Below are 27,173 nucleotides of genomic sequence, written 5' to 3'. Positions count from 1 at the left end.
TTGAATCGGGAAAATATCGTTTTTCAATCGAGAATCGCGTTGAATCGGGAAAAAAAATCGATTTTGAATCGAATCATGACCCCAAGAATCTATATTGAATCGAATCGTGGGACATCCAAAGATTCGCAGCCCTATTCTATATACAAAACACAGTTAAAATGCATAAAAAATCATGCAAAATACAGAAAGGTAAATGATTAGAAATAATAAATAAGCACAGCACAGTGCATGTTCTGCCTATAAGGAGCACTGGCCGGCATTGTTTAGTATTGTCAGTGCTTTTTTTTTTGTAATGTGCATTCATTTTGCAAGATTTTAATGGTGCATTTTCTTATTTGGCACAAACCTGAGGAGCCAGATGAGGTGGTTCGGGCATCTGGTCAGGATGCCACCCGAACGCCTCCCTAGGGAGGGGTTTCGGGCACGTCCGACCGGTAGGAGGCCACGGGGAAGACCCAGGACACGTTGGGAAGACTATGTCTCCCGGCTGGCCTGGGAACGCCTCGGGATCCACCGGGAGGAGCTGGACGAAGTGGCTGGGGAGAGGGAAGTCTGGGCTTCCCTGCTTAGGCTGCTGCCCCCGCGACCCGACCTCGGATAAGCGGAAGAAGATGGATGGATGGATGGATACCTCACATGAACCCCTTCTATAATGAAGCAGGGCGTTACTGTCCTACTCAGTACTGCAGGGGGCAGCAGTAATCCAGACTGCCAGAAACGACAAACCTTTTGTTTCCACTACAGCGCCATCTGCTGGATCTAGTAGATTAGTGCCCTTACTATCAGCCAAATAAATCCCCCAGTCTGCACCTTTATCCGGACCTGCACCAACATGTGCATGTTTGTTATGAAAACCATCAGTAGCATCTCTCTTTGGAGAGGCCCCCGTCCAGCTGGGATCGATTCAGTCATGACGCTTCCAAATGATTCCACATTTCAAAGTGGCGCCTGATATGGAAAGAGGATATTTCTCTTCACCCTCACAATAGTGGACGTCTTGTCAAAAGACTCGCCGGCAGCGAGCGCAAAGTGTTGCGTTTCACAAAGAAGAAGATGAAGATAAAGTGGCTGCTGTCAAAGAGAAAACCCGCTTGACGCGACAAGGAAGCGTAACCGCGGTAACCGCCTCTCCCTGGAGAAGAGGAGCGCTTTAATCGGTTTATGGAGGTCAGCTCTCACATGAGGGGACCACCTACGCGAGGCGACATGAACATGGCTTTTGTCCCACACGTCCTCCACCTTTGACCCTGATAAGTTCATTGAAAGCTACTCGCCTGTCGTGCCTCTAATGTCTCAGCAGGGGGCGCCAATTCCACAGTTAAAACAGCGATTATTAGGGACCGCAATGTCCCTTTGGGACAGAGGACCCTATTGTAATTGTAAGGTTTTATTATTATTATTCCGTCACCTCTTTGAGCTGTAATTTGACCCTCTTAACATGTTTCAAAACTCACCATATTTGAGACACACATCAGGGCTGGCAAAAATTTCCATCTAATAAAAAAACCAAACCCCAAAACTCAAAATTGCGCTCTAGCGCCCCCTAGGAAAAAACACAGACACAACTGCTTGTAACTTCCGGTAGGAATGTCGTAGAGACATGAAACAAAAACCTCTATGTAGGTCTAACTTAGACCTAGATTTCATACACTAACATCTTTCAGCAAAAATCAACAGAAAGTTGGCAATTCCCCCTTCAAACAAGAGTTTACTAAAAACAGTCACTTTTGCCTATTTGAGCTGTAATTTGACCCCCTTAACATGCTTCAAAACTTACCAAACTAGACACACACATCAGGACTGGGAAAAATTGAGATCTAATAAAAAACCCAACCCCAAAACTCAAAATTGCGCTCTAGTGCCCCCTAGGAAGAAAACACAGACACAACTGCTCCTAGGAAAAAAACTCAGACAAAATTGCCTGTAACTTCCAGTAGGAATGTCTTAGAGACATGAAACAAAAACCTCTATGTAGGTCTTACTTAGACCTACATTTCATATATCAACAACCCCCAGCAAAAATCAACAAAAAGTTTGCAATTCCCCCTTCAAAAAACCGGTCACCTTTTTTCAAACATTATCTCCTCTGAGTGCGTTTGTCGTGTCAGCTTCAAACTAGCACAGGAGAGAGATTGAACCCTTCTGATTAAAAGTTGACCAAAGGGTTTTAATTACTGCTCCGGTTTGGATTTTATGTGCCGTCAAAGTTGGTCCCGTACATCGCTGCTTGCAGCTTTAATTTCCATTGTTTTTTTTTAACAAGATACATTCTTTTCATGGTAATTTTATAAATCATATGAGCTTCTTTTTTTCCCCCCATTCCTATTTGGACACACTACAACACTTCAATCAGAATACAAGGAAATGTGTGCTCCACAAAAAGAAGATACGCCAAAGTGTGGATTTACTACTTGGAAAAAGTAATTGGATGCTGCATAAAAAGCAATAAAATAAAATGTTCTCTTTTATTCCATTTTTACTTTCATTTCTTTCCAACATCTTCAGTTGCTCTTGCTTTAAAACTTCATAATAGTTTATATAATATGTAGTGCAGCGTAGTAGTGTATTCAGCATATGTACATCATAAATTGAGGTTCCACCACAAGCTTTTTAAAGCATATTCTACAACATTTTTGCACTGAATAAAAGCATTTACAAGTATGAGCATGGCTAAATGATCTAAAAATAGGAATCCTGCAATAGTACGAAAGCAATCAGAGCGCGCTGTTAAGTTCAGTACAGTTTATTTTGAACATGCATACAATATAATTAAATGCAATGCATCCCATACTTCTAGTTTTCATTACAGCATGTCCGAAATTAATCCATTTTTTTGTTCTGTTTGTAACAGAAAAGTGAATGAATAAATAATAAATAAATATACCATAAGTAAGTAAACAAATATTAAATACATGAATAATTATTCTCTCTCTCTCTCTCTCTCTCCCTCTCTCTCTCTCTCTCTCTCTCTCTCTCTCTCTCTCTCTCTCTCTCTCTCTCTCTCTCTCTCTCTCTCTCTCTCTCCCTCTCTCTTTTTAAAAGGTTCAATATATTTATGGAAAATGTTCTACTTTGTACTTTATGAACACTTGTAGCTTGAACAGTCTCTTAAACGTAATCACATTAGAGCTTTGTTTGATTTATTTGTTTAATCCATTCCATTATTTAATTCCACATACAGATATGCTAAAGGTCTTAAGTGTTGTAAGTACATACAAATGTTTTAAATTAGATTTTCGTCTACGGTTATATTTCTCCTCTTTTGTTGAGAAGAATTGTACATTCTTGGGTTGCAGGTTATAGTTTGCTTTGTACATCATTTTAGCTGTTTGAAAATGCACCGAGTTGTTATATTTCAATATTTTTGATTCAATAAATAAAGGGTTTGTATGTTCTCTATAGCCAACATTATGTGTTATTCTAAATGATATTTTTTGTAGCACCGTTAGTGAATGAAACGCACATTTGTAGTTGTTTCCCCATATTTCTACACAATAACTCAGATATGGTAACACTAGTGAGAAGTAGGCCACTGACTGGCTCAGCCTCAGGCAGCATATTGAATTTAAAGAGTATAAAAGTAACTGAAGGGAGTTATTTTATAACTAAGGGGCTCTCATAATGTTGAATTTTTTTTAGAAGATAAAAATGTTAAATTTTTGATTAATGTTTCCTACTTTACAGTAATTAATTTATTGTGGAACCAATTAACAGCGATAAACGAGGGATTACTGTGGAGTAGTCCATATGCGTGCTGTCTAATGAAAAAAAAGAATAATCTGCCTTTAGGATTTTGATTCATCGGGATTAATCGCAGTAAATGTTTTGCTTTGCAGAGGAGCTCGTGATTATGCGTTAACTTCGATAACATTAATAATGTCAGGGTTAGAAATGCTGGGTTGCATGTTGTGACGTCACATTGCTGTCACCCCGGATTTAAGCACACAAGGGACAAACAAGCGCATTATTAACAGGACGATGCGCTGCTCTCACCTGTGGAAATGGATCCAGCAAGGATTTGGTCAAAAATTGTTATAGAGTTCCTATATAGTTCATCATAAAGGGGAAAGAACAACGAAATGGCACAGAGTAAGGTGCTCCAAATGTCAAGTGGAGCCCCTGATATTTGCCCCCAAAGTAAAAGTGTGCAGGCTCGCGGTTGCAAACCAGCAGAATAATTGTGTGAATGTTCCAAAGCATTCACATATGTGGTTTTCTACACCAAAATTAATCTATATATTATTATTCAACAACTTCTTCTCCAGATTTTGGCACGCACTACCTTTCACATTTTTCACCCGTTTCAAATCGTTCAAACATTTTTCAAAGTTCCACAATTCCCAAATTTTTCATCTGATTCAAACTGTTCCAACTTCCAAATATTCAGCCTGTTCAGGAATTGCGTGCTCTACTTCAACAATTCTAAAAAAAAAAAAAATCCCGGATTTCCCACAATTCCTTTTTTTTTTTGGCATTTTCCCCATTCAAAATGAATTGGCCATTTTTCAAACTTCCACAATTCCCCCATTCTTCAACCGCTTCAAACCGTTCCACCTTCAACACATTCAACTCACCCTGAACATTCAAACTATCATGTTTCCACATTCAAACACATTTCTAGGAATTCCTCTTTTTTGGTAACCTATTCCCACCCTTCTTAAGTTCGACTACTCCTTTCACATTTTTCAACCGTTTCACAGTCAAAACACTCCTCATATTCAGGACAAAAACCAAGTTGGTTAAGGAACTAGAAAAATTCCCGGTTTTCCCGAAATGCCAGGAATTTCTCAATTAAAAACTGTTATTAATTCAACATTTCTTGACCGATTTAAAGAATTCCAACACCAACTCAGCTCATTCAGGACATTCATGCTCCTAATCATTTTCAAAAACATCCCGCTTTTCCCAAAATTCCCAAATTTCCAGGAAGTTCCCATTGAAATAAATGGGACATTTTTCCAAGTTGCACAATTCCCACATTTTTCAACCTATTCAAACTACAGATGTCCGATAATATCGGCCTGCCGATATTATCGGCCGATAAATGCTTTAAAATGTAATATCGGAAATTATCGGTATCGGTTTTCTTATTATCGGTATCGTTTTTATTTTTTTATTTTATTTTATTTGATTAAATTAACATAAAAAACACAAGATACATTTACAATTAGTGCACCAACCCAAAAAACCTCCCTCCCCCATATACATTCATTCACACTTATTCACACAAAAGGGTTGTTTCTTTCTGTTATTAATATTCTGGTTCCTACATTATATATCAATATATATCAATGCAGTCTGCAAGGGATACAGTCCGTAAGCACACATGATTGTGCGTGCTGCTGGTCCACTAATAGTATTAACCTTTAACAGTTAATTTTACTCATTTTCATTAATTACTAGTTTCTATGTAACTGCTTGTATATAGTCTTACTTTCTTTTTTATTCAAGAAAATGTTTTTAATTTATTGATCTTATTTTATTTATTTTTTTAAAAATGACCTTATCTTCACCATACCTGGTTGTCCAAATTAGGCATAACAATGTGTTAATTCCACGACTGCATATATCAGTATCGTTTGATATCGGTATCGATAATTAACAGTTGGACAATATCAGAATATCGGATATCGGCAAAAAGACATTATCGGACATCCCTAGTTCAAACCATTCCAACATCAACACATTCCACTCATCCTGAACATTCAAACCAACACTTTCACAAGTTCCAAACCAAATTCCGGTTTCCCTGGAAATTCAAACACTTCAACATTCTAACATATCCAACATTCAAACTCTTTAAGCGTTTAAACGATTTCAACATTCAAACCATTTCTACATTCATCCTACGTTCCATTAGCATTTCAGTTCAGCGTCAGCTTTTCCAACATTCAAACCATTCCAACATTTAAACTATTCTTACATTCATACTACATTCTGTCAGCATTTCAGTTCAACTTCAGCATTGGAGCATTCACACGCAATTTCTTCAGAAATTGCCCCTTCAAGTTTAATGTAACATATGCCTCAAGTTCCAGCACGGTGGCACAGGGGTTAGTGCATGTGCCGTGTCCTGGGCATGACATTTAAAAGGGCATCCAGCAGTGGAGGCTCCTCTATTGGGTCTTGGGGCACTAGGAGGTTAACCCCTTTACTACTGTTACCCCAGGTGGCCCTTGGCAAAGGCCTAGTACAGGGGTCGGGAACCTTTTTGGCTGAGAGAGCCATGAAAGCCAAATATTTTAAAATGTATTTCCGTGAGAGCCATATAATATTTTTAACACTGAATACAACTAAATGTGTGCATTTTTAAGTAAGACCAACATTTTTAGAGTATAATACGTCTCTTATTCTTTTTAATAACATTGTTATTCTGAAGCTAACCTATAACAAATAAAATACTTCTTACCAATATTACGACTTCTTGAACAGGTGCGGTAGAAAACGGATGGATGGATTAAAATGCATGAGAATGTTTTATATTTTGAACGTTATTTTTAAAATTGATTTCCAGCGGAATTATTCATTACTTATCGTGTTAAGCAATGTCAGTTAAGATTTATCTGAGAGCCAGATGCATTCATCAAAAGAGCCACATCTGGCTCTAGAGCCATAGGTTCCCTACCCCTGGTCTAGTACCTGACTGCCCCCTAGCCAGGGATACGGTGAAGACCTCAACGGCGGAGGAGGCGGAAGACGGTAGATGTAAGAACTACCGTATCGGCTGCGATGGCGGAAGAAGGCACTCCCACATCCATGTGGGCCCAGTTATGGGGAAATAACAACCCAAGACCTCAACGGTGGAACAGGCGGAGGATGATTGCTAAACCTATGGGGCATCACAACGGCTGGGATGGCGGATGAAGGCTGCAGCAGAAAAGGGTCCCCAGTCGTCTTGGACTCCATGCCACTGGACCCTGACCCGGATCTGTCAAGGATCGTGTGGTGACTGTCTGTGCACCGGTCTCCCCACGTTAAACTAAGTCACGCACAGGCATCCTCCATAAAGGGATACCCCCCTACCAGGACGATCGTCATACTCATTTCGAGTGACCGCCGATGATGAGTGCATGTGCCTCACAATACGAAGGTCCTGAGTTCAATCCCGAGCTCGGGATCTTTCTGTGTGGAGTTTACATGTTCTCCCCGTGACTGCGTGGGTTCCCTCCGGGTACTCCGGCTTCCTCCCACCTCCAAAGACATGCACCTGGGGATATGTTGATTGGCAACACTAAATTGGCCCTAGTGTGTGAATGTGAGTGTGAATGTTGTCTATCTGTCTGTGTTGGCCCTGTGATGAGGTGGCGATTTGTCCAGGGTGTACACCGCCTTCCGCCCGAATGCAGCTGAGATAGACTCCAGCGACCCCGAAGGGAATAAGCGGTAGAAAATGGATGGATGGATGGATAACTCAAGTTCCTCCTAAAAACTTCCTGTTCTTCCTTCCTTTTTCCCGCCAGGCTGATGGAGTACGGTGGTCAAGTGTTGCCAGACGCGCGATTGGTGCCAGTCAAAGGCCTGCGGGTGGCGCCCCCTTTCGTCCGTCGGCTCACATCTCTCCCAGTTAGAACGCTGCCGCGTAACGCAAACATGCTTCCTGGCGGTAAGCACAGACGTGAGTTCCGACACGAGCTGCAGATTTTCTTTTCACACGTCCTGTTTCTTTTCATTATTTGCCCTTAGTCGACACTAGAACACCCCCTGATGGCTGTGAGGAGTACAAGTAGCCTGACAATCTGGATGTATTAAAAAATGGTTAAATCACAGTTGATTCGGTGGCATTATGACAAGGGATGGGTACTGAATTTGGAACTTTTAGGTACCAACCAAAGTCTGGCAGTACTGCAGGTATCAACTGACGTAAAATCAAATGGGGACATATTTTGATACTTTCAATATTTTTTGCACGCGATATCATGTCCGATTGCAGACTTGGCACCGGCTCAAACACTAGGCGGTGAAACCAGCAGTCAAGCTTGCAGAGTGGACTCCGCCGGACTGCCTCTAGGTCAGGGGTGCCCAAAATATTTTGCCTCCAAAGGCTAAAGTAAAAATGTGTCGATTTTTGCCATACGACAGCAATATGAGAGAGGAATTTAGCCTCATACTGCCATAAGGTACAGTAGTAGAGAACGCCAGGTTCAATTGATGGTAACTAGTTAGCATGCTAAAAAAAAATATCTGGATTATAGAGTAAAAAACTGCCAGCTCAGTCACCAGAATTTATTGTAAAATTTACTGGGGTTTTACACCAAATTACTGTAAATCAAAAAACCGTAACACTGTTGTTTTTCAATCAATCAATCAATCAATCAATCAATGTTTATTTATATAGCCCTAAATCACAAGTGTCTCAAAGGGCTGCACAAGCCACAACGACATCCTCGGTACAGAGCCCACATAAGGACAAGGAAAAACTCACCCCAGTGGGACGTCGATGTGAATGACTATGAGAAACCTTGGAGAGGACCGCATATGTGGGTAACCCCCCCCCCCTCTAGGGGAGACCGAATGCAATGGATGTCGAGTGGGTCTGACATAATATTGTGAGAGTCCAGTCCATAGTGGATCCAACATAATAGTAACAGCCCAGTCCATAGTGGGGCCAGCAGGAAACCATCCCGAGCGGAGACGGGTCAGCAGCGCAGAGATGTTCCCAACCGATGCACAGGCGAGCTGTCCACCCCGGGTCCCGACTCTGGACAGCCAGCACTTCATCCATGGCCACCGGACCTGTGTGTCTCCCCCTCCACAAGGGAGAGGGGGGAGCAGAGGAGAAAGGAAAAGAAACGGCAGATCAACTGGTCTAAAAAAGGGGGTCTATTTAAAGGCTAGAGTATACAAATTAGTTTTAAGATGGGACTTAAATGCTTCTACTGAGGTAGCATCTCTAACTGTTACCGGGAGGGCATTCCATAGTACTGGAGCCCGAAAAGAAAACGCTCTATAGCCCGCAGACTTTTTTTGGGCTCTGGGAATCACTAATAAGCCGGAGTTCTTTGAACGCAGATTTCTTGCCGGGACATATGGTACAATACAATCAGCAAGATAGGCTGGAGCTAGACCGTGTAGTGTTTTATACGTAAGTAGTAAAACCTTAAAGTCACATCTTAAGTGCACAGGAAGCCAGTGCAGGTGAGCCAGTATAGGCGTAATATGATCAAACTTTATTGTTCTTGTCAAAAGTCTAGCAGCCGCATTTTGTCCCAACTGTAATCTTTTAATGCTAGACATAAGGAGACCCGAAAATAATACGTTACAGTAATCGAGACGAGACGTAACGAACGCATGAAAAATGATCTCAGCGTCGCTAGTGGATAAAATAGAACACATTTTAGCGATATTACGGAGATGAAAGAAGGCCGTTTTAGTAACACTCTTAATGTGTGACTCAAACGAGAGAGTTGGGTCGAAGATAATACCCAGATTCTTTACCGAGTCGCCTTGTGTAATTGTTTGGTTGTCAAATGTTAAGGTGGTATTATTAAATAAATGTCGGTGTCTAGCAGGACCGATAATCAGCATTTCCGTTTTCTTAGCGTTGAGTTGCAAGAAGTTAGCGGACATCCATTGTTTAATTTCATTAAGACACGTCTCCAGCTGACTACAATCCGACGTGTTGGTCAGCTTTAGGGGCATGTAGAGTTGGGTGTCATCAGCATAACAGTGAAAGCTAACACCGTATTTGCGTATGATGTCGCCTAGTGGCAGCATGTACATGCTGAAGAGTGCAGGGCCAAGAACCGAACCCTGAGGAACTCCGCACGTTACCTTAACATAGTCCGAGGTCACATTATTATGGGAGACGCACTATACATACATTATATACATTATAATATTAGTAACATTTGGTAATAATTTCAAAACATTTTTATAGGGAGGCTTTGGTGGAAAACGTTGCTCTGGACTCTCTCCTGCTTGCTAAATAAATACTTGATATTATCACATGAAATACATGCACACAAAAATATGAGACGAGCTACAATAAAGCACAATAAAACCCAAATATTATAAATGTGTTATGCTTTTCCTTTAAAGCAGGGGTCTCAAACTCAATTTATCTGGGGGCCACTGGATGCAGAAACTGGGTGAGGCTGGGCCGCAAGAAAAGATTTCTTAAAAAAAAATCTAGCATGCACTTTTTAATGAATTCACCTTCTTTCCCACCCTAGCAACCATGTCACTCACCATGTAGCTAGCTTTGACTGCTGCATCACTCTTTTCGCTTGCTTTCTTAAAGAAGTCTTGTTGCCTCGGTAGACTGGTTTTAAAATTTACAACCCGGTTCAATCTCTCATCTCCCTGGTATTTTGCATACTCCTCAGCATGTCTAGTTGTATAATGACGTTTCAAATTGTATTCCTTGTGCACCGCAACTTTCTCTGTGCAAATAAGACACGCCGGGGTGCCGCTGTGCTCAACAAAGAAATATTGCATCTCCCACTTTTCCTGGAATTGTCTTTGCTCATCACTAACCTTTCTCTTCACTGCAGGCTTTGAAAAGACATGTTTGGGGTTGTGGAATATATTTGTATTTAGCCGACGCACGAAGAATAATGTTATTTCCGCAATGTGTGTCGTTCCGCTTTTCCTCCCTACAGCAACACGGCGGTCGGCGGAAAGTACCGGGATCGCGAGCGCAAAAAAGTGACGGCTCCCGGAGTGTTATCCGGCGTCATATAAAAATATATGTAGTGTTCATTGTGTGGGGCAATGCAAATGAATCAATAAAAAAAACAAGTAACGGTTTGAATTGGTCCCGGTTATCAGGGACTTTATTAATGACGGACAGGTGTTGCGGTGTGACTGCAGGCAGGCACGTAAGAAAACCCTTGTCTCCATGGCAACGTTTCTGTCGCATTTCTCCCGAAATGTGTTTGTCATTCTTGTTTGGTGTGGGTTCACAGTGTGGCGCATATTTGTAAAAATGTTAAATTGTTTATACAGCCACCCTCAGTGTGACATGTATGGCTGTTGACCAAGTATGTCTTGCAGTCACTTACGTGTGTCTGCAGAAGCCGCATATATTATGTGACTAGGCCGGCACATTGTTTGTATGGTAAGAAAGCAGACGCGACGACAGGTTGTAGAGGACACTAAACGCGGTGCCATCACGGCACGCCCTTAATAATGTTGTCTGGGAGAAATTGGGGAGAATGTTTGCCCCGGGAGATTTATGGGAGGGGCACTGAAATTTGGGAGTCTCCCGGGAAAATCTGGAGGGTTGTCAAGTATGCTCGCCGGCCGCACTAACATTAAACTTTCATATTAAGGTGGGGGCCGCAAAATTACACCTCGCGGGCCGCAATTGGCTCGCGGGCCGCGTGTCCGAGACCCCTGCTTTAAAGTCTTCCAAGTTTGGCCAAATGTTGTCCTGTTTTCATCCCACAAAACCCCGAAAATGCAAATAAACGGTGAGTGCAGGAGACAACAAACCCAAACAGACTAAAGTGTCCTCTCAGGCACGTCTGAGAGCAACTTGCTCTGTCAAACATCTCAAGCAGAATCCCTCCCAGAAGTCTTTGTGCCTCTCCTCACATCTGACTTTCATTGGGACGAAAAGGAGGAAGCGTCGGAGAGAAAAGATAATCATGTTTGAAGTGCTGCTCACATGAGAACGTGCTCCCTGCTGTCCTTCCTTGTCAGCGCCAATCACTACCTGCTTGTGTGTGTGTGTGTGTGTGTGTGTGTGTGTGGTTGAAGCCTTCTCTATGTTGTTTTCGTGGACCGCACTCCTGACTCCTGAGGCAAACACCTGTGTCGTTCTTGTCCTTTCAAGCAGTCAGAGGAGTCCAACTGCGGGCCATCAAGTCCCAGCTGACTCAGATTAAAGACCACATTGAAGCTTTGCTGCGACGACTGGACCGCATCGCTAAAGACGCACACCTCAGCTGCACAGGTGACACACGCCGCAGACAGACAGATAACGCAGATGCTGTGAAATTTTTGTCCATTAAACATACCGTATTTTTCAGGCTATAAGGCGCACATAAAATCCTTTCATTTTCTCAAAACTCGACAGTGCGCCTTATAACCCGGTGCGCCTAATGTACGGAATAATTCTGGTTGTGCTTACCGACCTCCAAGCAATTTTATTTGGTACATGGTGTAATGATAAGTGTGACCAGTAGATGCTAGTCACACATAAGAGATACGTGCGGACTGCAATATGACGCCAGGAAACAACACCAAAACTTTCAATGTTCCATTGAAAATAAAGAACATTACACACGGCGCTCAAAAATCTGTCAAAATGTTGTAGTGTGACTTTGAAGCCGGCCCATTACGGCTACCGTAGTCAGAGATACAGGTGTTACTATGGTGTGTGTATAAGGACCGCAAAATGGCAGCCATTAGCAGACATATTATCTGGCGTTTTGTTTCACAATATTATGCAAAGACGACTTTTCTTACATTCTGGTACCTGCTGATGTGTATTTGAGATCTGCATAAGTCCTGCAAATTTGCGCAAGTCCGCCACTGTAGTCCGTGCCGATGCCGTAGTCGATAAGATTCTTCTTTTTCACTATCTTCTTGTTAGGGAACATTCACCCTCTGCTGTTACCATTTCTAATATAAAGTAGCGTGAAGTTCTAACCAGAGATGTCCGATAATGGCTTTTTTTGCCGATATCCGATATTTCGATATTGTCCAACTCTTAATTAACGATTCCGATATCAACCGATAACGATATATACAGTAGTGGAATTAACACATTATTATGCCTAATTTTGTTGTGATGCCCCGCTGGATGCATTAAACAATGTAACAAGGTTTTCCAAAATAAATGAACTCAAGTTATGGAAAAAAATGCCAACATGGCACTGCCATATTTATTATTGAAGTCATAAAGTGCATTATTTTTTTTAACATGCCTCAAAACAGCAGTTCCGGAAGAGTTAGTGCTGCAAGGGGGTTCTGGGTATTTGTTCTGTTGGGTTTATGTTGTGTTACGGTGCGGATATTCTCCCAAAATGTGTTTGTCATTCTTATTTGGTGTGGGTTCACAGTGTGGCGCATATTTGTAACAGTGTTAAAGTTGTTCATACGGCCACCCTCAGTGTGATCTGTATGGCTGTTGACCAAGTAGGTTTGCATTCACTTGTGTGAAAAGCCATAGATATTATGTGATCGGGCCGGCACGTAAAGGCAGTGCCTTTAAGGCACGCCCCCAATATTATTGTCTGGGTGGAAATCGGGAGAAATTCGGGAGAATGGTTGTCCCGGGAGATTTTCGGGAGGGGCACTGAAATTCGGGAGTCTCCCAGGAGGGTTGGCAAGTATGACTGGGAGACGCAACTGCTCTGTATTTCTCTCTACCTAATTTTACTTTTTGAAACCGATACCGAGAGTGTCCGCCCTGAAATCGGTAGGTTGTGAGTTCAAACCCAGGCCGAGTCATACCAAAAAGATTATAAAAATGGGACCAGTTACCTCCCTGCTTGGCACTCAGCATCAAGGGTTGGAATTGGGGGTTAAATCACCAGAAATGATTCCCGGGCGCGGCACCGCTGCTGCCCACTGCTCCCCTCACCTCCCAGGGGGTGATCAAGGGGATGGGTCAAATGCAGAGGACACATTTCACCACACCTAGTGTGTGTGTGTGACAAACATTGGTACTTTAACTTAACTTAATTTCCGATTTTACATTTTATAGCATTTGTCGGCTGATAATATCGGCAGTCCGATATTATCGGACATCTCTAGTTCTAACTTATATCTCGCTATGGAAGTGCTAAAAACTACCAGTGTAGTGGGTTTCACCTATGGAACTTTAGTTATTAGAGAGTTCCGGTCGGACGGTTTTTCACGGGACACATTTCCGGCGTTGTTGTTGCACTAGTGAGCCACAAATGAGGAGATGCTGTTCAATTGTTGATTTAAGTAAAGTCTGAATGTCATTAAAACAGTTAGCTCCATCTTTTGACACTTCTTCCACTCCCGTCCTTGCACGCTACACAGCCACAACAAAGATGACGGGGAGAAGACGCTGTCGAAGGTGAGCCACGTAAATAAGACCACCCACAAAACGGCGCATCCTGAAGCGACTGTCAGAAAGCGACTTGAAGATGGTCTGTAAAACAATCTGTGCAACATTTTGACCAAAGAACCACCTTTGCATGTTGTGTAGACCACAAGGAAGTGTTTTCAATTTAGAAAAAAAATTATATTATGACCCCTTTAATGCGCCTTATAATCCGGTGCGCCTTTTGTATGAAAAAAGACCTGAATAGATCCGCTCATCGGCAGTGCGCCTTATAATCCGGTGCGCCCTATGGTCCAGAAAATATGGTAAAGCTATTTTGAACTGGCCTACTACAAAGTGGATGCACACACACACACACACACACACACACACACACACACACACACACACACACACACACACACACACACACACACACACACACACACACACACACACACACACACACAAAATAGTGCTGCTAAAGGAAATTAGCGTTTACTCGTTATTATCGTGTTAACTTTGTCAGGAACACTTAGTCTGTTGAGTGCATAAGTACCCGGATATTGCACCCAAAGGGCCTGACCTACAAAACCCAAAACCAGTGAAGTTGGTACGGTGTGTAATTCGTAAATAAAAACAGAATACAATGATTTGCAAATCCTTTTGAACTTATATTCAATTGAATGGACTGCAAAGACAAGATATTTAAAGTTTGAACTGAGAAACTAATTTTTTTTTTAGCAAACAATCATTAACTTAAAATGTAATGGCTGCAACACATTGCCAAGAAGTTGGCACAGGGGCATTTTTACCACTGTTTTACATTGCCTTTCCTTTTAACAACACTCAGTAAACGTTAGGGAACTGAGGAGACACATTTTTTAAGCTTTTCAGGTGTAATTATTTCCCATTCTTGCTTGATGTACAGCTTAAGTTGTTCAACAGTCCGGGGGTCTCCGTTGTGATATTTTACACTTCATATTGCGCCACACATTTTCAATGGGAGACAGGTCTGGACTACAGGCATGCCAGTCTTGTACCTGCCCTCTTTTAGGATGAAGCCACGCAGTTGTAATACGTGGCTTGGCATTGTCTTGCTGAAATAAGCAGGGGCGTCCATGATAACGTTGCTTGGATGACAACCTACGTTGCTCCAAAACCTGTACGTACCTTTCAGCATTAATGGTGCCTTCACATATGTGAGTTACCCATGCCTTGGGTACTAATACACCCCCATACCATCACAGATGCTGGCTTTTGAACTTTGCGCCTAGAACAATCGGATAGTTATTTTCCCCTTTGTTCCGTAGGACACAAAGTCCACAGTTTCCAAAAACAATTTGAAATGTGGACTCGTCAGACCACAGAACACTTTTACACTTTGCATCAGTCCATCTTAGATGAGCTCGGGCCCAGAGAAGCCGGCGGCATTTCTGGGTGTTGTTGATAAATGGCTTTCGCTTTGCATAGTAGAGTTTTAACTTCTACTTATATATGTAGCAACCAACTGTAGTTACTGACAGTGGTTTTCTGAAGTGTTCCTGAGCCCATGTGGTGATATCCTTTACACACTGATGTTGGTTTTTGATGCAATACCGCCTGAGGGATTGAAGGTCACGGGCATTCGGTGTTGGTTTTCAGCCTTGCTGCTTACATGCATTGATTTCTCCAGATTCTCTGAACCTTTTGATGATATTACGGACAGTAGATGGGGAAATCCACAAATTCCTTGCAATAGCTCGTTGAGAAATGTTGTTCTTAAACTGTTCGACAATTTGCTCCGGCATTTGTTCACAAATTGGTAACCCTCACCCCATCATTGTTTGTGAATGACTAAGCATTTCATGGAAGCTGCTTTTATCCCCAATCATGGCACCCACCTGTTCCCGATTAGCCTGTTTACCTGTGGGATGTTCCAAATAAGTGTTTGATGAGCATTCCTCAACTTTCTCAGTCTTTTTTGCCACATGTGCCAGCTTTTTTAAACATGTTGCAGGCATCCAATTCCAAATGAGCTAATATTTGCAAAAAATAACCAAGTTTTCCAGTTCAAATGTTAATTATCTTGTCTTTGCAGTCTATTCAACTCAATATAGGTTGAAAATGATTTGCAAATCATTGTGTGTTTTTTTTAAAATGATTTTCACAAAGTGCCAACTTCACTGATTTTGGCTTTTGTACTAAAGAAGTATGAAAACGAACTAAGCTCATGCGCAGAGAATTGCATCTCTTAAATGAACAAAATAGAGAGCGCAATCATTGTATGTATATGCAACATACATGTTAATTATCAGAGCACCCACAATACTGGTAGGAGACGATGCAAAACTAATTATTTAGCATTTGCAATGTGACTGAAATTGTTTAGCGTTCGCCGTTTTGTGTTTATATTTAGCATGATTTAAATGTGCATGCAATCTAGCACAGCTACGAAATGGCTGTTAAAGGAAGCGCTGCAAAGAGAGAGAGTATTCCATCTTTGTGCGTGTGTCAACGTATTTGGACTGTCAGAAATAAAAATAATAGGCATGTCATATATTCAGCAATATTGTTTTATAATATTATAGCTGCTGGATTAAAACAAACTCAATTCATCGAACAAAATTTATTACCATATGACGTCATAAATGTGAAGGGAAATGGTGGTCTCCATGGGGACTGACGGTATTAATGCACACAAAAATCTCATTTAAATAGGGCGGTCCGCACCACTTTTACACTTGTTATCAACTGTACAGTCTTAGTAGATCACCCGCAAAACGCCCAGAAATGGTACATGCAATTTTATACGTTGCACACGCTGTTATTTGTTATTTGGATCAAAAGAGTGAGTGTGCAGTGCTGGACACTGACCACACTCAATAGTCTTGGCTACAAAACTGAGGGGAGGGGGAAATCTGGCCAAAATGTTTTGGGTCAAAATGCAAGTGTTCCATCATGTGGTTGCGATTCAAAGGAGAGAAAAAAAGTGGGTAAATATCGCGATCACCGTTTCATTAAGTGGCAAACTAAAATTCACACTTCCATGAACTAGAGCAGTGATTTTCAACCACTGTGCCGCGGCACACTGGTGTGCCGTGATATATTGCCTGGTGTGCCGTGGGAAATTATGCAACATCACCTAATTGGTCCAAAAAATATTTTTTGCAAATCAATAATCATGATAATGTGCCGTTGTCTAGTGCCTGTGCTGTGCAGAGCTTGGCAGGGTAACCATGTAATACTCCATATCAGTAGGTGGCAGCAGTTAGTTCATTGCTTTGTAGAAGTCGGAACGCGTAGAGGATGGTTTGTCGTGATCCCAATAGGCAGAGCACAACGGGAGAAAGCGTGCAGGTAAAAAGGTATGCAAGGCTTAAACCAAAAATCAACAAAAGGCTAGTCCCGCTAGGAAAAGGCACTGAAGCATATATAAAACAAAAGTAAAACTGAACTGGCTAAAAAGTCAACAAAAACAGAATGCTGGACGACAGCAAAAACTTACAGCGTGTGGAGCAAAGACGGCGTCCACAAAGCACATCCCGTACATGACATGACAATCAACAATGTCCCCACAAAGAAGGATAGCGTACGCACAACTTAAATAGTCTTGATTGCGAAAACAAAGCAGGGGCGGGCAATAGCGCTCAAAGGAAGGCGTGAAGCTGCTACAGGAGAACACCAACAAAACAGAAAGGGTCACCAAAATAACAGCGCAAGACAGGAACTAAAGCAATACACACAGGAAACAACAACAAACTCAAAATAAGGCACGATAACCTGGTGGAGTTTCATTTTTTAACCTTTTCTGCTGGTGGTGTTCCTCCGTATTTTTTTAATGAAAAAAATGTGCCTTGGCTCAAAAAAGGTTGAAAAACACTGAGCTCGAGTGTCAGCTCTTAGATCGGTAGGTCTCAGTGAGTTCAAACCCCGGCCGAGTTATACCAAAGACTATAAAAATGGGACCCATTACCTCCCTGCTTGGCACTCAGCATTAAGGGTTGGAATTGGGGGTTAAATCACCAAAATGATTCCTGAGCGCGGGCACCGCTGCTGCTCACTGCTCACTGCTCCCCTCACCTCCCAGGGGGTGTAACAAGGGGATGGGTAAAATGCAGAGGGTAATTTCACCACACCTAGTGTGTGTGTGACTATCAGTGGTACTTTAACTTTAACTTGAACTAAGAACACAGTTTACACAGTATCCTTTTTTAAATGTACTGACTGTTCTATTCCATTTGACAAACAGCCAAAGGAAAAATCCATTTAAAGCTTTGCCTAGTGGCTGTAATACTGGTTTTGGCCACAGAAGGCTGCTGTAAACCATCAGTGAATCAGTCACGGTTTTTTAAAAGATGCCAAATTGTTTTGTCAGATGGAAAACATGCAGCGGCAAAAATGAACATCACAAGAAAAGCGGTTGGTAATTATTTTAAATATTTATGAGCAAATGACAGGAATTACTAGTGACAAGTAATTCATAAATAAAATACAATTAGGGTTTTTATGGTGTTGAAAAAGTCATAATGTATTGCTTTTATGACCCCATAGCTCATGATATTGTGCCGATGTACCTAATCAGGGTATTTACTTCGATTTTAAAGTCACCTTTCAGTTCAGTATGGGTACAGAAAAAGAAAATATGTATGTATGTATGTGTGTGTGTGTGTGTGTGTGTGTGTGTGCGTGTGTGTGTGTGTGTGTGTGTGTGTGTGTGTGTGTGTGTGTGTGTGTGTGTGTGTGTGTGTGTGTGTGTGTGTGTGTATATATATATATATATATATAACTTAATTATTTCTGTATACAATTTATAAAATATTTGATAAATTATTTTAATTTGATACAAAATAGATAATTATTATTTTGATATTTTTAGTTTTTAAAGTTTCTTAATATTAGAACATGCAACTGCTTAGCTTTTGGGTTAACAGCTTTTGACTTTTAAATGCATGTTTTTTAAAGGCAAATCCTCTAAGTAAAAAAAAAGATAATTATTAAAATTATTTAATTATTTATGTGTACAATGTTTTATACATCATTATTTTCATTTGATTTAACAGAAATATTTATATAAAAAATATTATTTATTATTTAAATCATTGTAATTAAAAAAAATGAAAATAATATTGTTTTGTCAGATGGAAAACATGCAGTGGCAAAAATGAATATCATAAGAAAAGCGGTTGGTAATTATTTTAAATATTTATGAGCAAATGACAGGAATTAGTAGTGACAAGTAATTCATAAATAAAATACAATTAGAGTTTTTATGGTGTTGAAAAAGTCATAAAGTATTGCTTTTATGACCCCATAGCTCATGATATTGTGCCGATGTACCTAATCAGGGTATTTACTTCGATTTTAAAGTCACCTTTCAGTTCAGTATGGGTACAGAAAAAGAAAATATGTATGTATGTATGTGTGTATATGTGTGTGTGTGTGTGTGTGTGTGTGTGTGTGTGTGTGTGTGTGTGTGTGTGTGTGTGTGTGTGTGTGTATATATATATAAAAAAAATTAAATAAATATATATATATATATATATATATATATATATATATATACATAACTTAATTATTTCTGTATACAATTTATAAAATATTTTATAAATTATTTTAATTTGATACAAAATAGATAATTATTATTTTGATATTTTTAGTTTTTAAAGTTTCTTAATATTAGAACATGCAACTGCTTAGCTTTTGGGTTAACAGCTTTTGATTTTTAAATGCAAGTTTTTTGAAGGCAAAACCTCTAAGTAAAAAAAAAAGATAATTATTAAAATTATTTAATTATTTATGTGTACAATGTTTTAATACATCATTATTTCCATGTGATTAAACAGAAATATTTATATAAAAATATGATTTATTATTTAAATCATTCTAATTAAAAAAAACATATATAATATTGTTTTGTCAGATGGAAAACATGCAGCGGCAAAAATGAACATCACAAGAAAAGCGGTTGGTAATTATTTTAAATATTTATGAGCAAATAACAGGAATTAGTAGTGACAAGTAATTCATAAATTAAATACAATTAGGGTTTTTATGGTGTTGAAAAAGTCATAAAGTATTGCTTTTATGACCCCATAGCTCATGATATTGTGCCGATGTACCTAATCAGGGTATTTACTTCGATTTTAAAGTCACCTTTCAGTTCAGTATGGGTGCAGAAAAAGAAAATATGTATGTATGTATGTATGTATGTATGTATGTGTGTGTGTGTGTGTGTGTGTGTGTGTGTGTGTGTGTAATTAAGTTATATATACATATATATAACTTAATTATTTCTGTTTACAAATTATAAAATATTTTATAAATTATTTTAATTTGATACAAAATAAATAATAATTATTTTGATATTTTTAGTTTTTAAAGTTTCTTAATATTAGAATATGCAACTGCTTAGCTTTTGGGTTAACAGCTTTTGATTTTTAAATGCAATGTTTTTTAAAGGCAAAACCTCTATGTAAAAAAAAAAAGTTAATTATTAAAATTATTTAATTATTCATGTGTACAATGTTTTAATACATCATTATTTCCATGTGATTTAACATAAATATTTATATAAAAAATATTATTTATTATTTAAATCATTCTAATTGAAAACATTTTTTTTTAAATTCTTCTGAATACATATATCTTATTTAAAATGTACAATTTGAGTGTTGACACAGTGCGATGGAAAAGGTGTTACGTTTTTGACAAAAGTCAGATGTGCAGTCTGGAAGCCATCATGCGATGATAATGATGATGATAATAATAACGATGATGATGATGATAATAATGATGATGATGTAGAGCTGAAAGAAAGAAACGTGGCCCGTGTTAGGGTGCGAGGAGACCCGATGACGCCTGCGATCAAAGTGTGAATATCCATCACTGTGACGTATGCACCATTGTGATGGGGAAAACTTCTACAGGCTTAGTGGGCGGAGTCTATGATTGACCTCTGACCTCATTTGATACGCTACACACTAAAATTATTCGCTTAACCCTTTTGTGAGGTCAGAGGATACTAATGTAGGGACTCTAGTCCAACCTTTCATGCATTCATTCAACCTGCGGCCCAATACTTGTGTATTTATTGCTCACACGTCATTGTTATGTTTTTGCTGTTGAAGAAAAGAGGACGTCGTTGCAGCGTTACAGCGAGGAGGGGGTTTGGCAGGGAGAGGAATGTAGCTTGGATGTTGAAGAAGCTGATGAGGAGGACGCGGATCCACGGCCGGGCAGCGAGGGCGACGAGGAAGAGGACATGCAAGGCGACAACCACATGGTGCATCCAAAACTTCTATACATTCATCAACTATTTGTTTTTTTGTTTTTTTTTTAAACAAGGGCATGGGTTTCCAAAGTGTAGCAAACGGCCCTCGATGTATTATAGAAATACAATTATTCTTATGAGTCTTCAAGTCAACGTTGCGCATCAGTCTCTACAGTGGATGCTAAAAAAAAATATCAATAAAATACATGCAAAAAGTGTACTGTCCCCCCACAGTACATGTCCATCCAAAACAAAAATGTGGACATGAAGCAACAAGAAGCTAATATTCTTGTTGAATTCTGAGCATTGATTTTGTGATTTGAGAAAAATTGTCATTAATCTTGCGTCCACTAAATTGGACATACAGTACGTTGCTGGCTATAGATAGATAGATAGATAGATAGATTGTACTTTATTGATACCTTCAGGAGAGTTCCCTCAGGAAAATTTCAATTCCAGCAGCAGTGTACAGAATTGAGAACAAATTTAAAAAGTAAATAATGGGGATATAAATGGAAATAAAATATAACAATAAGAATACAAATAAAAAGCAACAATAAGAATACAAATATAACAGTAAAAATAAGAATATAACAAGAGAAACTAGGCAGTAGTGACCATGTTATAACAATGTTTTTTATTGTTTTGCATCCCCTATCATCCGAGTACCCCACTCCCCCCCAGAGAGGAGCTGTACAGTCTGATGTGGGACAAAGGAGTTTTTTAGTCTATTACATTTTGACTGCCGTATGTATAGTTTTGCTGCGACTCTGTTGTTTTTGACAATACTTCATCCGCAGTAACTTTAGAGCGCAAATCAATCAATTTATGTCATTAAAATTGTAAATGTCCTGGTTAAAATGCAGCCATTTTTTGTGGACTATCATGTTTCTCAAACAATATTTTTTAAGTCAGAAGGTTTTTGCAACACTGTCCATCTATCGACGCATTGTTAGATATCATTAAAAAAACATATTAAAAGTGAATGGCAAAGGCAAGGCGACTTTATTTATATAGCACGTTTACAAAAATGTTTAAATTGGACCAAAGTGCTTTACAGGTTAAAAAGCATAGAGAGAAAAAAAAAAAAAAACCCAAACAAAACAAAGAACATAAACAATGCATAAGCTAAACAAGACAGTGCAAAAGAAATACAGTGAAAGGGTTCGGATAAAAAGTACAATTGCAAGATAAAAATAATGAAATAATAAAAGTGCGACAAATTGGAAAAAAAACTTAAGCGAAGGGGGTGGAATAGAAATGGTGGTCTAGTGGGCGGGCTCAGCTCAGGTTAAAGGCCAGCGAGAAGAGATAGGTCTTAAGAAGGGTTTTGAAGACCTCCAGGCTCTGGGCTGACCTTATGTGGAGGGGAAGGCTGTTCCAGAGCTTAGGGACGGCAACGGAGAAGGCTCTGTCCCCTCTGGTCTTTAGCCTGGATCTGGGGTCCGCCAGCAGCAGTTGGTCAGCTGACCTTAGGGCTCTAGACGAGGTATGATGGCGCAGAAGCAGAAGCAGAATAACATATAGGATTGTATGATTGTATTTTTCTTTTTCTTAAAAAATGTATTTCACCAATTAAATTGCCCAACAAGGTGTTGACATTACACCAGCTCTGTAAAAAAATAAGTTTATTGTTTTTAATGCCTAGAGCAGGGGTCACCAACCTTTTTGTAACTAAGAGCTACTTCTTGGGTACTGATTAATGCAAAGGGCTACCAGTTTCCATCCATCCATTTTCTACCGCTTATTCCCTTTGGGGTCGCAGGGGGCGCTGGAGCCTATCTCAGCTACAATCGGGCGGAAGGCGGGTTACACCCTGGACAAGTCGCCACCTCATCACAGGGGCTACCAGTTTGATACACACTTAAATAAATTGCCAGAAATAGCCAATTTGCTCAATCTACCTTTAACTCTATGTTATTATTAATAATTAATGATATTTATCTTTGTGGAAACACTGATCATCTTAATGATTTCTCACAATAAATATATATAGAAACAGATAAATATCAATATGCAACACTTTATTTTTATATTTTCTCTAAGTGCACATTTTTCAAATTGAACATTTTCAAATGATCACTTCTAAGACAGTCTTGTGAAATCACAATATCCCATTTTAACTAGCTAGCCACTAACATTTTTTTAACAAATCATGAATTACTTTGCACCATGTTTGTACAAATAGTAACTCATGTTAAATACAAAAGTCAACTCTCAAATTTTTAAATAAATCATGTCACACTTTGAACTGGACACCAAATCTGTTATCTGTTTCTTTGTCAGTTAGTGAAGACCAAGTCTTTAAAATATTTTCTTGGATTTCAAATTCTATTTGAGTTTTGTCTCTCTTAGAATTAAAAATGTCGAGCAAAGCGAGACCAGCTTGCTAGTAAAGAAATAAATTTAAAAAAATAGAGGCAGCTCACTGGTAAGTGCTGCTATTTGAGCTATTTTTAGAACAGGCCAGCGGGCTACTCATCTGGTCCTTACGGGCGACCTGGTGCCCGCGGGCACCGCGTTGGTGACCCCTGGCCTAGAGAGTAAATAAAATCACCTTAATGGTTATAATAACTCGTGCATGAAAGAGAAATGTATCAACATGTTTGGACACTCCTGGCTTCCGTGGCACAGTGGACAGGACTGGCAGATGTAAAGTTGCTAGTTTGATCCCCACACTGAGTTGTCAAAGCTGATAAAATAGGATTATATCATACAACCCCTACACAAAAGTTTAATTTCTTTTATCTTATTCTCACACCCAGAAGTTGAGTTACTTTAAAGTAGTGCTGTCAAACGATACATTTTTTAAATCAGAAATAGGGATGTCCGATAATATCGGCCTGCCGATATTATCGGCCGATAAATGCGTTAAAATGTAATATCGGAAATTATCGGTATCGTTTTTTTTATCAACATAAAAAACACAAGATAAACTGACAATTAGTGCACCAACCCAAAAAACCTCCCTCCCCCATTTACACTCATTCACACAAAAGGGTTGTTTCTTTCTGTTATTAATATTCTGGTTCCTACATTATATATCAATATATATCAATACAGTCTGCAAGGGATACAGTCCGTAAGCACACATGATTGTGCGTGCTGCTGGTCCACTAATAGTACTAACCTTTAACAGTTAATTCTACTAATTTTCATTAATTACTTGTTTCTATGTAACTGTTTTTATATTGTTTTACTTTCTTTTTTATTCAAGAAAATGTTTTTAATTTATTTATCTTATTTTATTAATTTTTTTAAAAAGTACCTTATCTTCACCATACCTGGTTGTCCAAATTAGGCATAATAATGTGTTAATTCCACGACTGCATATATCTGTTGATATCGATATCGGTTGATATCGGTATCGGTAAATAAAGAGTTGGACAATATCGGAATATCGGATATCGGCAAAAAGCCATTATCGGACATCCCTAATCAGAAATAATCACCCTGTTTGAATTTTGATTACTGTATTTTTCGGACTATAGGTCGCAGTTTTTTTCATAGTTTGGCCGCGGGTGCGACTTATACTCAGGAGCGACTTATGTGTGAAATTATTAACACATTACCGTAAAATATCAAATAATATTATTTAGCTCATTCACGTAAGAGGCTAGACGTATAAGATTTCATGGGATTTAGCGATTAGGAGTGACAGATTGTTTGGTAAACGTATAGCATGTTCTATATGTTATAGTTATTTGAATGTCTCTTACCATAATATGTTACGTTAACATACCAGGCACGTTCTCAGTTAGTTATTTATGCGTCATATAACCTACACTTATTCAGCCTGTTGTTCACTATTCTTTATTTATTTTAAATTGCCTTTCAAATGTCTATTCTTGGTGTTGGGTTTTATCAAATAAATTTCCCCCAAAAATGCGACTTATACTCCAATGCGACTTATATATGTTTTTTTCCTTCTTTATTATGCATTTTTGGCCGGTGCGACTTATACTCCGAAGCGATTTATACTCCGAAAAATACGGTAATTGCGATTAATGGCAGTAAGTTACTTCCCCGAATAATTTGAAAAAACTTTAAAAAGACCAATATTTTGACACAGGATGTTATGAAGGATTTTTTTTTTAAATGTGCGTGATTAATCTAAGTTTATACATGATTAATGTCATGACTTTTTGCGATTAATCACATAAGTTAATGCGTTAACAAAGACAGCACCAATTTAAAGGAAACACAAATTTAAAAAAAATATATGTATCATGATAAGTATGTGTGTGTTGTTCAGAGCGGCCTCCTCCTGTCAAAGATGGATGTCATCCACACATGAAAGGTTAGCGCCGCCTCGTCTGCATGCAGTTTTATTTTGAAAGAGTCTTTAAGCTTGTTCATTGAGGTTTGAACAAAGACCACCATTACAATCATCAACATTTGTGTTGGCAGTAAGGACACTGTCCCTAATGAATTGTCAAGTGGGTGCCTAATAAACTGTGTTCTAAACGGAGCCTCACATTTGTCTTCGCAGGGTTTCCGGGTTTCCCCTGAGACTCTACGCCGCCACCGCCACTGCAGGAAGACGCAGAACATGTTTATGTAAATAAAAGGTTAAAACACAATTTGATTCTGTTTGTCATCCAACCCCATCTAAGAGCAGGGTTGTCAAACTCATTTTAGCTCAGGGGCCGCATGGAGGAAAATCTGTGCACACACATGCCGGACTATTAAAATCATGGCATTAAAACTAAAAAATAAAGACAACTTCAGATTGTTTTCTTTGCCTTACTTTAGCCAAAAATAGAACAAACACATTCTGAAAATATTACAATAAAAATATAGAAAAAAATACCGGCTGCGGTAAAGTTTAGGAAAGAAGAAAGTGAATGAATGTTTATAACTGAATACATTTATATATGCATTAAAATGTGTTTTCTTTAGTTTTATTTTTTTTAATGAATTAAGTAACGTTTATGGCAACTTTTCCCAAAAATCAATATAGAATGTGAGATATAATAGGCAGTGACGTGCGGTGAGGTTGATGGCTGGTGAGGCACTGACTTCATCACAGTCAGATTTACAAACATATGAACCCTAAAGAGCATCAAGGGTTGGCATTGGGGGTTAAATCACCAAAAATGATTCCCAGGCGCGGCGCCGCTGCTGCCCACTGCTCCCCTCACCTCCCAGGGGGTGAACAAGGGGATGGGTCAAATGCAGACGACACATTTCATTACACCTAGTGTGTGTGTGACAATCATTGGTACTTTAACTTAACTTTAACTTTACACATACAAACTGTAGCACACAAAAAAGCACATTTAATAAAAAAAATGTTATTATGGTCTTACCTTTACTTAGAAATTAAGTCCATGCGCCGCAACTAAAGCCCTCACTTAAACTTTCCGCGTGCAAGATTGAATCTATTTAAAAAAGTGTAACCGAGGGTTTATAAATGTCGCCTATACTGTATGAAACTACAAAATAACAAACACCAGGCTCCAGTTTACACAAGGACCACTTTATTTACCTTCTTTCAAAAACCTCCGCAACGTGACATCACTTCCGCTCTTAGCGCCTTCAAAATAAGAGCTCAAGGCATATACTGTATAACAGCGCATAACAGGAACTTAACATCACAAAGAGGAAAGCCCATGAAAATAGGTTACAAAAGTTATTTAATAAGAAGCCAAAAAGTGCAAAAACAATAATGTTCGTGTTGGAGGAGTTGTGAATTAGATACACCTGCAGTCTGCAGGTGTACCTAACGTTGTGCCCCTGCAGTCATTCACAACTCCTCCAACACGAACATTATTGTTTTTGCACTTTTTGGCTTCTTATGAAATATTTTTTTTAAATAGATTCAATCTTGCACGTGGAAAGTTTAAGTGTGGGCTTTAGTTGATATAACAATTCTACGGCGGGGATGCAGGAGGCGGGGCTACTGGAGACTCAGCCAGTGCGTCTTTTGCAGCCGTTTTATGATCGCTCAGC

The 27,173-nt window shown here is 39.3% G+C and overlaps 1 protein-coding gene across 5 annotated transcripts in view; it reads left to right on the top strand.

The window, feature by feature from the left end:
• raly (RALY heterogeneous nuclear ribonucleoprotein) overlaps nt 1–25,797 on the top strand; it is a 61,903-nt gene extending 36,106 nt beyond the window's left edge. The window contains exons 5-9 of one of the 5 annotated variants that reach the window (XM_061923737.2): nt 7,461–7,615; nt 11,780–11,899; nt 21,076–21,230; nt 25,474–25,518; nt 25,711–25,797. In XM_061923737.2, coding sequence (XP_061779721.1) covers nt 7,461–7,615; nt 11,780–11,899; nt 21,076–21,230; nt 25,474–25,515 — 472 coding nt within the window. In that variant the 3' untranslated portion in view covers nt 25,516–25,518; nt 25,711–25,797. Of the gene's footprint in view, nt 1–7,460; nt 7,616–11,779; nt 11,900–21,075; nt 22,220–25,473; nt 25,519–25,710 lie in introns of those variants that run through there. The other 4 variants (XM_061923738.2, XM_061923736.2, XM_061923735.2 and 1 more) reach the window with 4 other exon arrangements.
• Nucleotides 25,798–27,173: the final 1,376 nt, after the last annotated feature.

The sequence above is a fragment of the Nerophis lumbriciformis genome, linkage group LG28 (assembly GCF_033978685.3).
Source record: "Nerophis lumbriciformis linkage group LG28, RoL_Nlum_v2.1, whole genome shotgun sequence".
Lineage (NCBI taxonomy): Eukaryota > Metazoa > Chordata > Actinopteri > Syngnathiformes > Syngnathidae > Nerophis > Nerophis lumbriciformis.
Note: the sequence above shows the minus strand (reverse complement) of the source record. Positions and strands in the feature narration are given on the sequence as shown.